The sequence below is a fragment of the Pagrus major genome, chromosome 8, assembly GCF_040436345.1.
Source record: "Pagrus major chromosome 8, Pma_NU_1.0".
NCBI lineage: Eukaryota > Metazoa > Chordata > Actinopteri > Spariformes > Sparidae > Pagrus > Pagrus major.
In genome coordinates, this window is record NC_133222.1 from 28,863,182 (window position 1) to 28,877,023 (window position 13,842).

The 13,842-nt window shown below is 40.2% G+C and overlaps 2 protein-coding genes and 5 non-coding genes across 7 annotated transcripts in view; 6 read left to right on the forward strand and 1 right to left on the reverse strand.

Annotated features, from left to right (window-relative positions):
* Window positions 1–960: 960 nt before the first annotated feature.
* fam169b (family with sequence similarity 169 member B) lies at window positions 961–5,865 on the reverse strand. The gene is made up of 9 exons (XM_073471240.1): window positions 5,806–5,865; window positions 4,970–5,098; window positions 4,585–4,687; window positions 4,416–4,501; window positions 3,139–3,301; window positions 2,540–2,722; window positions 1,926–2,051; window positions 1,779–1,828; window positions 961–1,493 (listed from the first exon to the last, which is right to left on the reverse strand). The coding sequence occupies exons 2-9, from the start codon at window positions 5,093–5,095 to the stop codon at window positions 1,164–1,166; spliced, it is 1,167 nt and encodes a 388-aa protein (XP_073327341.1). The 5' UTR covers window positions 5,096–5,098; window positions 5,806–5,865; the 3' UTR covers window positions 961–1,163.
* Window positions 5,866–7,147: 1,282 nt separating this feature from the next.
* Window positions 7,148–13,842, forward strand: part of ldhd (lactate dehydrogenase D) — a 66,962-nt gene continuing 60,267 nt past the window's right edge. Inside the window, exon 1 of the mRNA XM_073472803.1 lies at window positions 7,148–7,237. Coding sequence (XP_073328904.1) covers window positions 7,148–7,237 — 90 coding nt within the window. The remainder of the gene's footprint in view (window positions 7,238–13,842) is intronic.
* Window positions 9,548–9,618, forward strand: trnag-gcc (transfer RNA glycine (anticodon GCC)). The gene has a single exon. It is a non-coding gene; the product is annotated as a tRNA-Gly (tRNA).
* trnag-gcc (transfer RNA glycine (anticodon GCC)) lies at window positions 10,625–10,695 on the forward strand. Its single transcript has one exon. It is a non-coding gene; the product is annotated as a tRNA-Gly (tRNA).
* trnas-aga (transfer RNA serine (anticodon AGA)) lies at window positions 11,171–11,458 on the forward strand. The gene is made up of 2 exons: window positions 11,171–11,206; window positions 11,424–11,458. It is a non-coding gene; the product is annotated as a tRNA-Ser (tRNA).
* trnag-gcc (transfer RNA glycine (anticodon GCC)) lies at window positions 12,040–12,110 on the forward strand. The gene has a single exon. It is a non-coding gene; the product is annotated as a tRNA-Gly (tRNA).
* trnag-gcc (transfer RNA glycine (anticodon GCC)) lies at window positions 12,695–12,765 on the forward strand. Its single transcript has one exon. It is a non-coding gene; the product is annotated as a tRNA-Gly (tRNA).

Below are 13,842 nucleotides of genomic sequence, written 5' to 3' on the forward strand. Positions count from 1 at the left end.
GTCCATGCTAGCTCAAACACATGCTTTCATTCAAACAAAAGGGGAACATACCAAATACTAAGATATTCTGAAATCAATTCATTACTAATTATTCATTGGTAATGAAAAAATAGTATTACATTCAAAACAAATGCAAAATGGAAGCATTTCAACCAGTGGTCTCAGACCTTTGGACCCTGCTGCAGGTGTCATGTCTCTATGGTGTGTACTGATTGCTTTTGACACCTCATGTTTTCCCATCTGTGTTTATACACTTGTGTATCGAGTAGTTTTGCGAAATATGCATATTCAGAGTTAGATAAGAAGATTGTGCTGGACTGTTTCTTGGCTAGGAGCGGAGAAGGACTTTGTTACAGAGCCATGCAAGCTGTTTGCCTTTATCTACCGTTTATGCTAAGCTAAGCTAACTGGCTGCAGGTTCATATTTACCTTACACATGAGAATGGTATCAACTGAAGGCAAACAGGAGTATTTTCCACAGCGTGGAACTATTATTTTAAGATCAGTGACATTGGAATCTATGAACCCAAGTGATTCAAGATACAAACCTTTACACCTCATATTACAAAGACATGCTGGGCTACTTTCCACAGTGTACATATAACTGATGAATGATATGATTGATAAGTGAGTCTAATTATGTTGTGATGTGCGGCTTTATCTGTATTTTCTCATTAGAACTCTGCTCAGGTTGAAGGTTGGTGGAGCCACGCTGGGAATTACGTGAGGCCACCAATTTCAAGAATGATAAAGGTGTAATTCGTCTCGCCCGAGATAACAGGAGCATGACGGAGATGTCAGAGATGGAGCATAGTTTGTGCTGCCAGTCAAAACACGTGAGTGCTGCATGGTGGCTGCCCACTGGGAAGGGAAGGGTTAAGTGCAGGTTTAACTACATTGTACTCAGTATGATTGTGTGTGACCAACAAAGAACCCTCTATGAAAAGAGGTTAGCCAGAATAATAAAAAAATATTTATTTTATTATTAGTTATTTCTTACATTTTACAATAGTATTCATTTATCAGTCTAAAAATGTCTGTAAACTTCATGACATAAATACAGTATGACTGTCACCTAAGTTTAGGTGGATGCAGCATCCACAACAGTTCCTTCTGATGGCTGGTGCTGCACACAATGCCTGTGTCTGTCCCTCTGATTCAACTCATGTCCTTCTGACTCGTTTGATTCTTCCTTGCGTGTCCTCTGAATCTGGCTTTTCTCCGCAAGTCTCTGTAGATAGAGAGGGCTGCGATATCAGAGCTTGTTTTGTGTTTAGTGACTTTGGTGGTCTGGTGGGAGGTCTGTGGTCCAGCTCATCGGCGTGGGCTGCAGGACTACATCCTGTTCCAGAGGTCTTGCTGCTTGGGGAGCTTCCTCCGTGGCTTGGATCACAAGGTTTAATTTGTTCTTCAGAAGAGCCTGTTGCCGGTGGAGTGTTGACGTTGCAGATGCTGAATGAGGTCGCTTCAGGTCTACAATTGTTAGACTGCGTCTTAAAAGAACAGAAGAGATTCTGAGATGTTTAGGCAACACAATGGCTGCTTAAACTCAAAGTTCTTCATGTTCTCCATAATCTTCATCAATCTACATTGCGATGTCTCTGTAACTTTCCTGACTTCACTTGCTAACCAAAGTGTGCTGTAGGTCTACAAGTGTTGAAATTTACATCAATGTCTCTTTTATAATGTGTTTCTTTTTGTATGATACATAAACATCAGTGCAAATATTAGATCTGGAAACAAACATAACATAAGCAGAGAAAAGCTGAGACTCTCACTTCATTCCTCTGTGTTTCTCCTGATGTTGGACTACTCTCCTCATTAATGCCTGGAAAGACAAGAGTCAAATGAGACCACATTAAAACTGAGGGGTACACTAAGTACACTTAAGTGAATAAGCTATAAAAAAAAAAAAAGATTATTACAGAGGGAGTAGCGGCCCAGCTTGATGTTGAGCCAGATGTTTCTTCTCTGAGACCAGCCCCCCGGAGCCTCCACCTCATACAGACGCTCCTGATAATCCTCATGCTGCTGCAGGAACTTCCTGCACACTGCACACACAGGAGACACAAACACACATGCATTAGAGTTAGCTCAATTAAAAAAAAGTTGTTCAACTATCATCTGAGCCGCTTCTTAAAAACCAAACACTGCACACCTCAGTGTTCAGGTTCTTTGTTCTACCTGGGATCTCTGTGGGGACTGTGGGAATTTTGGTAACCGAGATTAAAATGCAACAGCAGAATAAAACTACTTGATTTTTGTTGTGTCGTGACATTTAGGTGTTTGATCTTAATACATGAGTGCATGTGGGCATGAACATTTCCAACTTAGTTTGTTGCTCCCATGTGGCATGATTATGCAATACTGACTACCAATGAACCCATCAGAAATGTGCATTCTTCTGCCAAATATGGCAAATCATCTGACAAAATCATCCTCCAGATAAGAAAAAAGGAAAAAAAGGAAGGAAGAGAATGAATGTAAATAAACAAATAAATGGACTTTGTGGGGAGGATGAAGGAGAACCTCAGCTGACCTGCCACCATGCCGGGTGATAATGGAGAGCTGACTCCCATAAACTTCTCTGTGGAGAACGAGGAGCAGAAATCCTCCAGCATGTGAAGGCCACAGCCTCTCCTCCTCCAGCTCGCCCTCACCAGCACTGTGTCCAGAACAGGCAGCAGGTAGGCTTGACTGCTCCAGCCGTCACACAGGCTGCCTGAAATATGAGCAGGAGAACAGTGACTGTTTTAAAGAATGTAATCCATCACAGTAAGTAACTCGGTCCACTGTAGAATACAGCTCGATCCATACTGGAGTTTTGAGACCAAATATTTTTTTAGTAAACACTGCTGCTGTATACAGATGCAAATCATCTGGTCACATGTTTATGGTTATTGTTTTCACCTGTGGATGTGACGTCTTGTTGTTAGAAATGCTACAAATACCACTTCACCTTAAAGTAATGTAGAATCAACAGGTAATAAGCATATGGTAAATGAATAGTGAGCAGCAACTACCAATGTTAAAACTGCAGAACTCAAGATGTACAGTACATGTGAAAATACCTCCAGAGCAACAGATGCAGTCGAAGCACCCGGCCCCTTTCATTCTCATCTTCTTCCTCCATCCTACCTTTGTGTTTGACGGTGTAGAAGCCGACCACCTGGCTGTCTCTCCACAGCAGTTTACAGCTCTCTGTGCGGGGGTGCAGGGAGAACAACACCTCCTGCTCTGAGTGTCTGTCCACTACCTGACTGAGCAGGAACACAATCACTCTCTCCATGATCGACTGCACCTGGGGAAAACACGTGGACTTAGGGATCACACACACACGGCTGCAGTTCAAATAAAAGCAGATGAAAGATATAATTATCTTTTTTTTATATTGAGCTTTAACTGCGCTATTAATTTTTTTTCTGAAACCCATACTGACATTCAGAAACCTTTTTGTTTGCAAGTCACACCAAAAAAAAACTGTATATTATCATCTGGAGACCTTTGACACCTATAGACTAGGAGTATGGAAGCTAGCAGCTTTATGATTTATGGTTTTCATAATAAAATCACAAGATCTATGATTTTAATTACAATTTATATAATCAACAATGTCTTAGCATCCTGTAGCAAGGGAAAGTTTAAGCCACAACTGCTGATTTCATAGCCTATAATGGCAGCTGTTGCTAGAGAATTTACACACATGTAGCTAAAAATGGTAAATTCTGTCAATAGTCAATCTTGATTGTTGTCTGGGTACCAATCTCTCTCTATGAAATAAAAACATCATGTTTCAGAATCTACTTTAAGGTGACCTTTTAGAAAGAAGAGCACGTCTTCTGTCCCAACTCTAATGTTTTCTTACATCTTTACAGTATCTTTATCTCTGCCTTTGACTTCCAACTGATCCTATAGTCATGGAGGAATAAATGTGTGGGATGCGTTGCTAAATTGCTTAAGAAAATACATAATTTGGGAATGTGCAGTGATTCATATCAGACTAATATACCATATGAGTCCAATTCAAATGCTGGCACTGTCAAGCTTTTGTTCTTAAGGATCATCTGGGAGTTGAACCCAGGACCTCTTGCATAGGGAGGATCACGTGGGTTTTCTCAAGAACACTTGGGAAAACCTTCTCCCTTGAGGAACGCACAAACACAGTGTCTTATGGAGGGATGGACGTGTGCCTGAGGGAAATGTGCAGCCTGCAGCAAATCAAGAGTAGCAGGTTTAACTTGTATTTTTTTTTAAACATTGTGAAGAGGACAGAGCCTCAAATCCTATTTTGACTTTCAAGCAAATGTGCTGTGTGCTTCTCCTGGTCCCTATATCTAGACATTTTATAGACTAAATGATTAGTAGGAGCCCTGATCTATGTATCAATGTGTTGTAGGAAAGGAAAAAACAGTTACCAACATCAAACCACTTCTGGATGTGCTGGATGTTCGTAAGACGTCAGCCACACACCACCACTTCTCATGCAGGTATAAAGCCACCACTGGAAGGCCGAGCAGAAAGAGTTAGTCTGTGTCTCGTGTGTGTGTCTGATTAAGGCTTATAAAAGTGTGTTTGATTCCAAACCTTGCGTTGGATCATCTGGAGGGTGAAGCGCCAGAAGCGTACAGTCAGGCTGCTCAGCTTCAAACAGCTGCAACCGTCTTACATTGTTTGCTGTTATCGCTATCTGAGCAGACAGGAAGACAACTTCATGCACTTTATCAACATTCCTTTGTCAAATAACAGCAGTGTTGCAACAGATTTCAGGTCCCAAAAGACAAACCTCCAACAAAACCAGTGTTAAGAATTTCTGCTCATATTTACAAAATCGCCTCCAATTTGTTAACTGTAATTAGGAGGTAATTACGAGGTGAACATTGCGAATATTGTGCCTGCACTCTGACCATCAATATCATCAAGAAGGAAAAAAGCGGAGTCATTAGTGTTATGTTATATTAAGCTATGCTACCTCTGATGTCTGTGATGCTTGAAACACTTCATTTCCGCGTGCTCTCGACTCCAAAGATGAGAGGTATTGTTCAGATGCTGATGTCAGGTCGCTGTCATCCACAGCTGGAAGGTCTACAGGGTACATGGCCTGTCAAACACATCTGTTTAAGGGGATACTTACACATTTACAACAACAACAAGCAACAGATACATGTCACGCCTTTATGGTGTGATGACTTCAGTGGTGACTTAGGAGGAAAGATAGAAAACAGTCATCTCTATCTAAGTGTTGGCTGTCCAGTTCTCACGTACACCAGACTACGTTCAAAGTTCAGTTAGTTTAAAGCTGCCTTTCCTGTGCGATCACAGAATATCAAGTGATAGGTTGACTTCTGATCTTTGGCAAGCTGTTAGTTCCTTATGGTTACATCGGGACACCAGTTACCGTAATTAATGCAGATGAGTCAGTTTTTAGCTAAACATTAACTTGGATGTCACATGGTTCAGGCTCCGTCTGCAGATGATTGCGTGTGAACAGTGACGTCAGTACTCGCATTAAAAAGTCTAATTGTGTATTAACATACTTCTGTGTAAAGCTTTACTCTCGGGGATTAAGAAAACGTTTTTGTATCGAGTGAGTCTATAAATGACTTCACTTCAGCAAGGCAGCATTACACTGACAGCTCTGTTCATAATGACTAAACCGGGCTCTGTTACAGCTGCGTGCACTTTGAACTGCTAACTTAGCAATGCTAAGAAAAACAACATGTAGGTTCAGCAGAACATGCATAATGCTTCGCAGAACGACTTCACAACAAATACTTAAGGCTTCATTTCAAAGGTGTCTTAACTTACTTTACGACTTAAAGAGCCCTGGAACAGAGGAGAGACGCTCCGCTGCACCTGTAACTTCCGTAAACGTCACTTTGAAGTCACCTTGACGTCTTGTTTCGTGGACTTGCAGCGCCACCCTCTGATAAGAGAGAGGCATTACGTCACTCTGTCCCTCGAGCTCACCAGCATTCGCTAGGACATGACCGGAAACACAAGACGCAGACTTCAAAATAAAAGTAAAGGAAAATAGTAAACAGACCTTAGTGTTTGACAAAGTTAATGTCAAAATAGTTCCACAGAAACAACCCTTTTGAACGTGCATGTGACAATGCTATGTCATGGCAGGCATCCATAAATGCATATTTAGTTGAGGATCCTAAATGTCAGCTCAAGGGGCCTTGGTCCTACACAGTTCCTGATGTGAGTTGTTTCACAATAAAGCTTTGTTACTCTCTACATGTTTTACATCTTCTACGTGTACCCTGTATGATGTAGAATGAAAAGCCCAGAACCCACAACCAATGACTACTGAAATAATGTTCATTTTAAAAGATCGACTATTCACAATTTAGCGGGCAAAAAAGGCAATTCGCAGTGTATGTGCACCAGAGTCATGTTTGCCTATATATCTCAAACTCAGGTTTAAGGTTAGCAAAGTGCAACCCTTTGACAGCCAATCATTAAACAAGTAAAGGCTAAATGTTGAGCCAAAGCGATGATCTGAGAACTGTAATATTTCATATTTCATGTCATGACCTGGCCTACGTCTTTTTGACACAGTAATAGCAGTCATCTAACATGCCAGTAACAAACGCATGTGCCAGTCTTCACAACCTGTCCATGACAATCCAATGAAGACGTGAGCAGGAATTTGTGGCCCTTTGACCACCTGGTCCTGGGACCACAATCTGTGTCTTTGCCTAATTTTGTGGCTGCTTTTAGGTTTAGATTGTTAGCAGGTGATAACCTATAACTATGTATGAGTGACACGTTTATGGTGCTGGATGAAGGAAACAAATAAATAAGGACTAAATGAGGAAGCATGTTACAGCAAATGACATTATACTGGATATGGGTTTTATATTTGGAGTATGTAGGCTAGAACATTGCAACATCTCAGCAAATATGAAAAAAGGGCAACAAACCCTTTTGCCTGAACAAAAATAAAGAGGAAAAATTAGATAATTGTAAAAATTAATTGTAAATGTTGCAACAAAACATGTTTTGTACAAATGATTACACGAATTCTAACAATTGTATTTTATTGTGAAAAGAATGACCGGATGTCCCGTGTGTGTCTCGCTCTAAACTTTGGCCGGATCCTACCTGTCAGTGTCTTTACTGTGGTGCAATGTAAATAACGATGTTTGGACTGACACCGAGCCGACAGCTGCGGTCTCACTGGCGCTGCCTCCTGCAGTGTCGAAGCTTTAGAGCAGAAAACACCGCCAGAGTAAGTGCTTTTTAAAATGCTTACACGTTATCGTATCTTTGTAATGTTGCTTTACAAGAGGTCACGTGTAGAACAAACGCACAATCTAACTGCAGCAGCGACAGGTCGGAGGTTTGGTGTGTGTCTCTACATTTCGCTCCGTCGTTAATGAGGCTGTGCCATGTAAACACCCCATTAACTGCTAATAATGCATTAGCTAATAATGTCCGTATTAGCATTGCGGACATGAACTACCTATTAACCTAGCTGCTGTTGTAAATAACTTTTATTACATTGTAGACTTATCACCAGATTTTACATGATAAAACTGAACAGTAGGTGAAGTATAACCCAGCTAACGTCAGCTAACACAGTCAGTTTTATCTGCACTTGTTGAACGGTTACTGTTAGCCCGAGGCAACCTTGTTTGTATTTTTAGGCATGCTTTAATGTGTCAGTGTGTAGGGCCATGCACAGACATTTTGGGGGCCGTGGGCTCAAGCAAAAAGAGGGGAACCCACCCCACCCACAAATTCTCTATCCCATATCTCTATTCATAATGACAGAAAATCACAAGTGTTGAAGAAAACCTATACATTTCCGAGCTTGAATGGAAAAAATAAACCCGTTCTATGTGGATTATGCATTGCTTGTGCATCAGTGTTTGTGGTGCATTCCCAACTTTCTACTGGACAAGCTTTTCCTGTTTTGCAAGTTTTTCCAATTTTCTTTATTTATAGCTCAACATATATGCCAATAAAATCCCTCCCTTCCCTCTTGTGCCTTTACATTAACTAACTAACATTCTACAATCAGCAGATGTGCTAAATGAATAACTGACATGTGTATTATAAGGTCTATCAAATCTAAGTGAAAATCCTAAACGTGGACCAAAATACCAGATAGGTGATTACCAATATTATCCATCTGTAAAATATGTATGGCTGGTATGTTCCTTTCTCAGTTGAATTCACGTTTCTTGACAGGGTGACTGATCACCGTATTTTCTGTGCGTAATGATGCTGAAGTCATATTTTTGAGAACAATCATTCACACATTAACAGCAAAGCTGCAACAAAACTTGTGGCATAGTAAACCTTGTATCCATTGTTTTGTTGGTTGCTTGTAACTTAAACTGAAAAAAATTTCATTAATTCACTGTCAATAAGTGATTTTACTAAATAAATTATTTATTAATTTGCATTTAGCCAGTCAAATTTACACTTTAAAGCCTGCAATGAAGCAGAAATAAAAATTTATGTAAATCTGTTAAGATGTTAAGCTACATTGCGGTTTCAATTGAAAACTTTTCATAATTCTGACTTAAGTAGGCTAACTTGTTACTCAGGTAAATGTGGTTAATCGAGTTAAAAACAAAAAACAAAAAATGCACACTTGTTTCAGGTCCACTACAATCAGATTTAACTATAACAACAACAGCCATGTTTCTGCGCTATCACAATATATTTCTCACAGCCACTAGCTTTTTATTGTTGTAAATAAAAACATGGTGCTTCAGGAGCAACTTTTCAGAGACCTGATAGGATAGAGAGGACTCAGGCAGTCAGTGCAGATAGTGTTTGCTACTTTATAAACATCAAGTCATAGCCGACCAGCTTGGTGTGTACAAAACCAAAGAGGTCTGTGTGCAAGAGTCTGGTGCTGGTGGCATATGATTGTATTGTATGTGCGCCACTTCCTTAAACAGATGGTTGTACAATTGTATTTAACCATAAATGAAGGCTATCATATATCCTACAGGCAGCTGTAGCACTGCTCAAGGCTGAGGGCAAAAGGGAAGGGGCTCAAATCCCTTTAGGTTTTATTTGTGTATGTGTATGCTGTGTATGTGCATATGTGTGTGGTACAATCGCTGGATTTACACATCTTAGCTCCTATTCATGATAATGACTGCACTTTTAAGGGTAAAAGTTATTGGTGTGTATGTGTTTGATCCACATCTCCTTGTAGAACACAAACAGTTAAAGTGCTTTGATAGATCAACAATTTGGATCAACAGATAAAAGGAAGCCAAACTAGAACTAGTGTGTTTTTCTTAGTTGAACTTAGGGTACTGTCTATCTACTTAGGACACACAGTACGTGAAACTTCTGGGTCTGTTAAGATTTTGGAATGCAAGTCGGGTAAAAGAAAACATTGGCAGGGAATCACACCCTTGCCTCCCTCCTTCACGTGGCCTGTGAGAATTGTACCACTAACCACTAGTGCAGTAACTCTATGAACAAGGAGTGTTTGACCTCAAGTGAATCCGCAGAATATGTATGTGTCCATGGCCTGCAAATTTAATGGCTAACAGTGAGCAGTTTTCAAGCATTGGTGGTTCAGTGGTAGAATTCTCGCCTGCCACGCGGGAGGCCCGGGTTCGATTCCCGGCCAATGCATTCATCCTTTTGTAACAGAGCAAGTAACTTCATTTTCAGTGATGAGCATACTACATAATGGTCAGTGGTGGGCTTTTGAGGATGATGCCAATGTTAAGAATGAATTCCAATATCCCTAACCACCATATCTACACATATTTTTGCAATGATCCCTGATTAACAAACACTTGTGACAAACAAATGTCACAGAGATAGGCTGGTGAAATGGTAATGGAAGTTAAACTGTGTGACGGTACTTCAGTTACAGTATATAAAATGCTTACATCTGTTAAGCATTTGGTAGGCTTGTCTGGGGTTAAAAAAAAGCACACTGCATATGTTGAGAATAGTAATAATAATTGGTCTTCCCTCCCCACATGGCAAGGCAGAATTCCACTACTAACCACCAAGATTACTGTGGGAAAGATGACCCTGAGTGCTTGACTATATCCTACAGGCAGCTGTAGCACTGCTCAAGGCTGAGGGCAAAAGGGAAGGGGCTCAAATCCCTTTAGGTTTTATTTGTGTATGTGTATGCTGTGTATGTGCATATGTGTGTGGTACAATCGCTGGATTTACACATCTTAGCTCCTATTCATGATAATGACTGCACTTTTAAGGGTAAAAGTTATTGGTGTGTATGTGTTTGATCCACATCTCCTTGTAGAACACAAACAGTTAAAGTGCTTTGATAGATCAACAGTTTGGATCAACAGATAAAAGGAAGCCAAACTAGAACTAGTGTGTTTTTCTTAGTTGAACTTAGGGTACTGTCTATCTACTTAGGACACACAGTACGTGAAACTTCTGGGTCTGTTAAGATTTTGGAATGCAAGTCGGGTAAAAGAAAACATTGGCAGGGAATCACACCCTTGCCTCCCTCCTTCACGTGGCCTGTGAGAATTGTACCACTAACCACTAGTGCAGTAACTCTATGAACAAGGAGTGTTTGACCTCAAGTGAATCCTCAGAATATGTATGTGTCCATGGCCTGCAAATTTAATGGCTAACAGTGAGCAGTTTTCAAGCATTGGTGGTTCAGTGGTAGAATTCTCGCCTGCCACGCGGGAGGCCCGGGTTCGATTCCCGGCCAATGCATTCATCCTTTTGTAACAGAGCAAGTAACTTCGTTTTCAGTGATGAGCATACTACATAATGGTCAGTGGTGGGCTTTTGAGGATGATGCCAATGTTAAGAATGAATTCCAATATCCCTAACCACCATATCTACACATATTTTTGCAATGATCCCTGATTAACAAACACTTGTGACAAACAAATGTCACAGAGATAGGCTGGTGAAATGGTAATGGAAGTTAAACTGTGTGACGGTACTTCAGTTACAGTATATAAAATGCTTACATCTGTTAAGCATTTGGTAGGCTTGTCTGGGGTTAAAAAAAAGCACACTGCATATGTTGAGAATAGTAATAATAATTGGTCTTCCCTCCCCACATGGCAAGGCAGAATTCCACTACTAACCACCAAGATTACTGTGGGAAAGATGACCCTGAGTGCTTGACTTTTGGTCTACAGTTGTAATATGCCAATGTGTATGTGGTGTTCTTTCTCAAGCATTGGTGGTTCAGTGGTAGAATTCTCGCCTAGAGAACAAAATCGTCGGTCGGTTTCTTCTCGTCTTACTGCTCGTCTTCACTCACAGTCACTCAAAGAAAAGTTGGGAAGAAGACACGGAGTTGAAGTGGGAACAGCGCCAAAATGTTCAGTGGCCGGGAGGCGCATTACGTCCGTAGTGGTTTAGCACTACCATAGAGAATGAATGGGAAATGGTTTAGGGCGGTTTAGCTATACAATTCTCGGTGCCTGTGCGGGAGGCCCGGGTTCGATTCCCGGCCAATGCATCTACCCTTTTGTTACAGAGCAAACATTTTCACTCATGAACATACTGGCAGAATTTCACAGACTCTTGTATTGGGGAGACTAAAAAACACAAAACGATTCCTGTAGATTCTAGATACTTATTCCCTACAATTCATAGTCAATTTACAAATGTGACAAATGTCACAAACATTTCAGATAACTCAAAATTTCACAAAAAACAACATTTCAGAAAACACAACATTTCACAGCCTTTCACAAAATACAACCTTCCACATAAATACAACATTCCACAAAGCACATTTCCAAAAATACTACATTTCGCAAAACACAACATTTCACAAAACACACTGATATTACACAGAACCATTTCAGAGAACACAGCATTTCAGAAAACTCAACATTTCAGAAAACACCAACAAGAAAACCTCGGTCTTCCCTCCCCATGTGCCAAGGCAGATTTCTAGCACTAACCACCAATGCAAGGTTTCTGTTGGTAAGAAGACAATTAGTGGTTGAGCTCAAGTCTACCCTTGTAATACACAAATGTTTGTGTATGTAGCCTGCACATTCGGGTTTCATGGCTTCAAATGATGTACACTCAGCATTGGTGGTTCAGTGGTAGAATTCTCGCCTGCCACGCGGGAGGCCCGGGTTCGATTCCCGGCCAATGCATTCATCCTTTTGTTACAGAGCAAGTATTTTCACTCATGAACACAGTGGCAGAATTTCACAGACTTGTGTATTGGGGCGAGAAAAAAAACCACAAAAACGATTCATATAGAGTCTAGATACTTATTCCCTACAATTCAAAATCAATTTAAAAATGTGACCAGTGTCACAAACATTTCAGATAACTCAAAATTTCACAAAAAATGACATTTCAGAAAACACAACATTTCACAGCCTTCCACAAAATACAACCTTCCACAAAAATACAACATTCCACAAAGCACATTTCCGAAAATACTACATTTCGCAAAACACAACATTTCACAAAACACACTGATATTACACAGAACCATTTCAGAGAACACAGCATTTCAGAAAACTCAACATTTCAGAAAACACAACCAAGAAAACCTCGGTCTTCCTTCCCCATGTGCCAAGGCAGATTTCTAGCACTAACCACCAATGCAAGGTTTCTGTTGGTAAGAAGACAATTAGTGGTTGAGCTCAAGTCTACCCTTGTAATACACAAATTTGTGTGTATGTAGCCTGCACATTCGGGTTTCATGGCTTCAAATGTTGTACACTCAGCATTGGTGGTTCAGTGGTAGAATTCTCGCCTGCCACGCGGGAGGCCCGGGTTCGATTCCCGGCCAATGCATTCATCCTTTTGTTACAGAGCAAGTATTTTCACTCATGAACATACTGGCAGACTTTCACAGACTTTTATATTGGGGCGACAAAAAAAAAACACAAAACGATTCATATAGAGTCTAGATACTTATTCCCTACAATTCAAAATACATTTACAAATGTCACAAACATTTCAGATAACTCAACATTTCAGAAAAAATGACATTTCAGAAAAAAAAAGATATTTCACAAAAAACAATATTTCAGACAGAAAACACGTTTTATAAAACAAAACATTTCAGAAAATGACATTTGGGGAAACATTGTGGAAAACAACATTTCAGAAAACACAACATTTCAGAAAAACAACAATTCAGAAAACACCACCAACAAAACCTCGGTCTTCCCTCCCCATGTGCCAATGCAGATTTCTAGCACTAACCACCAATGCAAGGTTTCTGTTGGTAAAAAGACAATAAGTGGTTGAGCTCAAGTCTACCCTTGTAATACACAAATGTTTGTGTATGTAGCCTGCACATTCTGGATTCATGGCTTCAAAAGATGCACACTCAGCATTGGTGGTTCAGTGGTAGAATTCTCGCCTGCCACGCGGGGGCCAGCCGCGAATAGTTATAATTCACTGACAGCCAATGAAATTGCAGTATATTTTTGCCTGCTGTCCTTGGTGCTGAATTTTGCTTTCCCTGTCCAGAGGTGCTGAACTCCAGCATTAGTTATTCAAAATTTCACAAGAGAGAGGTTAAAAGCTACATGAGTTCAGTCTGAAATGTGTACATCATGGAGAACTGTATCAAGGAAGACTTGAAGTATGTTATGTAATGTCAGTATATAATTTTACACTGCAAAACCATGTTAGCATATGTGTGACATTCAATTGCACTAAAAAATTAATCAGACCATGAATTCGTTTGACCTGTTATTCATATTGAAAATAAGCGGACCAGTGTTAGGAGGAGGAAATTTAGTGAAACAAGTAATTTATTGAAATCAATCAATGAATCAATGTTCATTCTTCTTCAGCAGAACTTAGTGTGCTGAAGTAGGTACAAACAAATAGAAAAAGGAAGTATAACTAGGGAATATA

What these genes read in the sequence shown, in the direction of transcription:
- fam169b (XM_073471240.1), bottom strand. Translation starts at nt 5,095, where the DNA reads ATGTACCCTGTAGACCTTCCAGCTGTGGATGACAGCGACCTGACATCA. An exon ending in TCCAGATGATCCAACGCAAG is followed by an intron (nt 4,502 to 4,584) that starts GTTTGGAATCAA and finishes TCGGCCTTCCAG; the next exon opens with TGGTGGCTTTATACCTGCAT. An exon ending in GCTGGGCCGCTACTCCCTCT is followed by an intron (nt 1,829 to 1,925) that starts GTAATAATCTTT and finishes TTGTCTTTCCAG; the next exon opens with GCATTAATGAGGAGAGTAGT.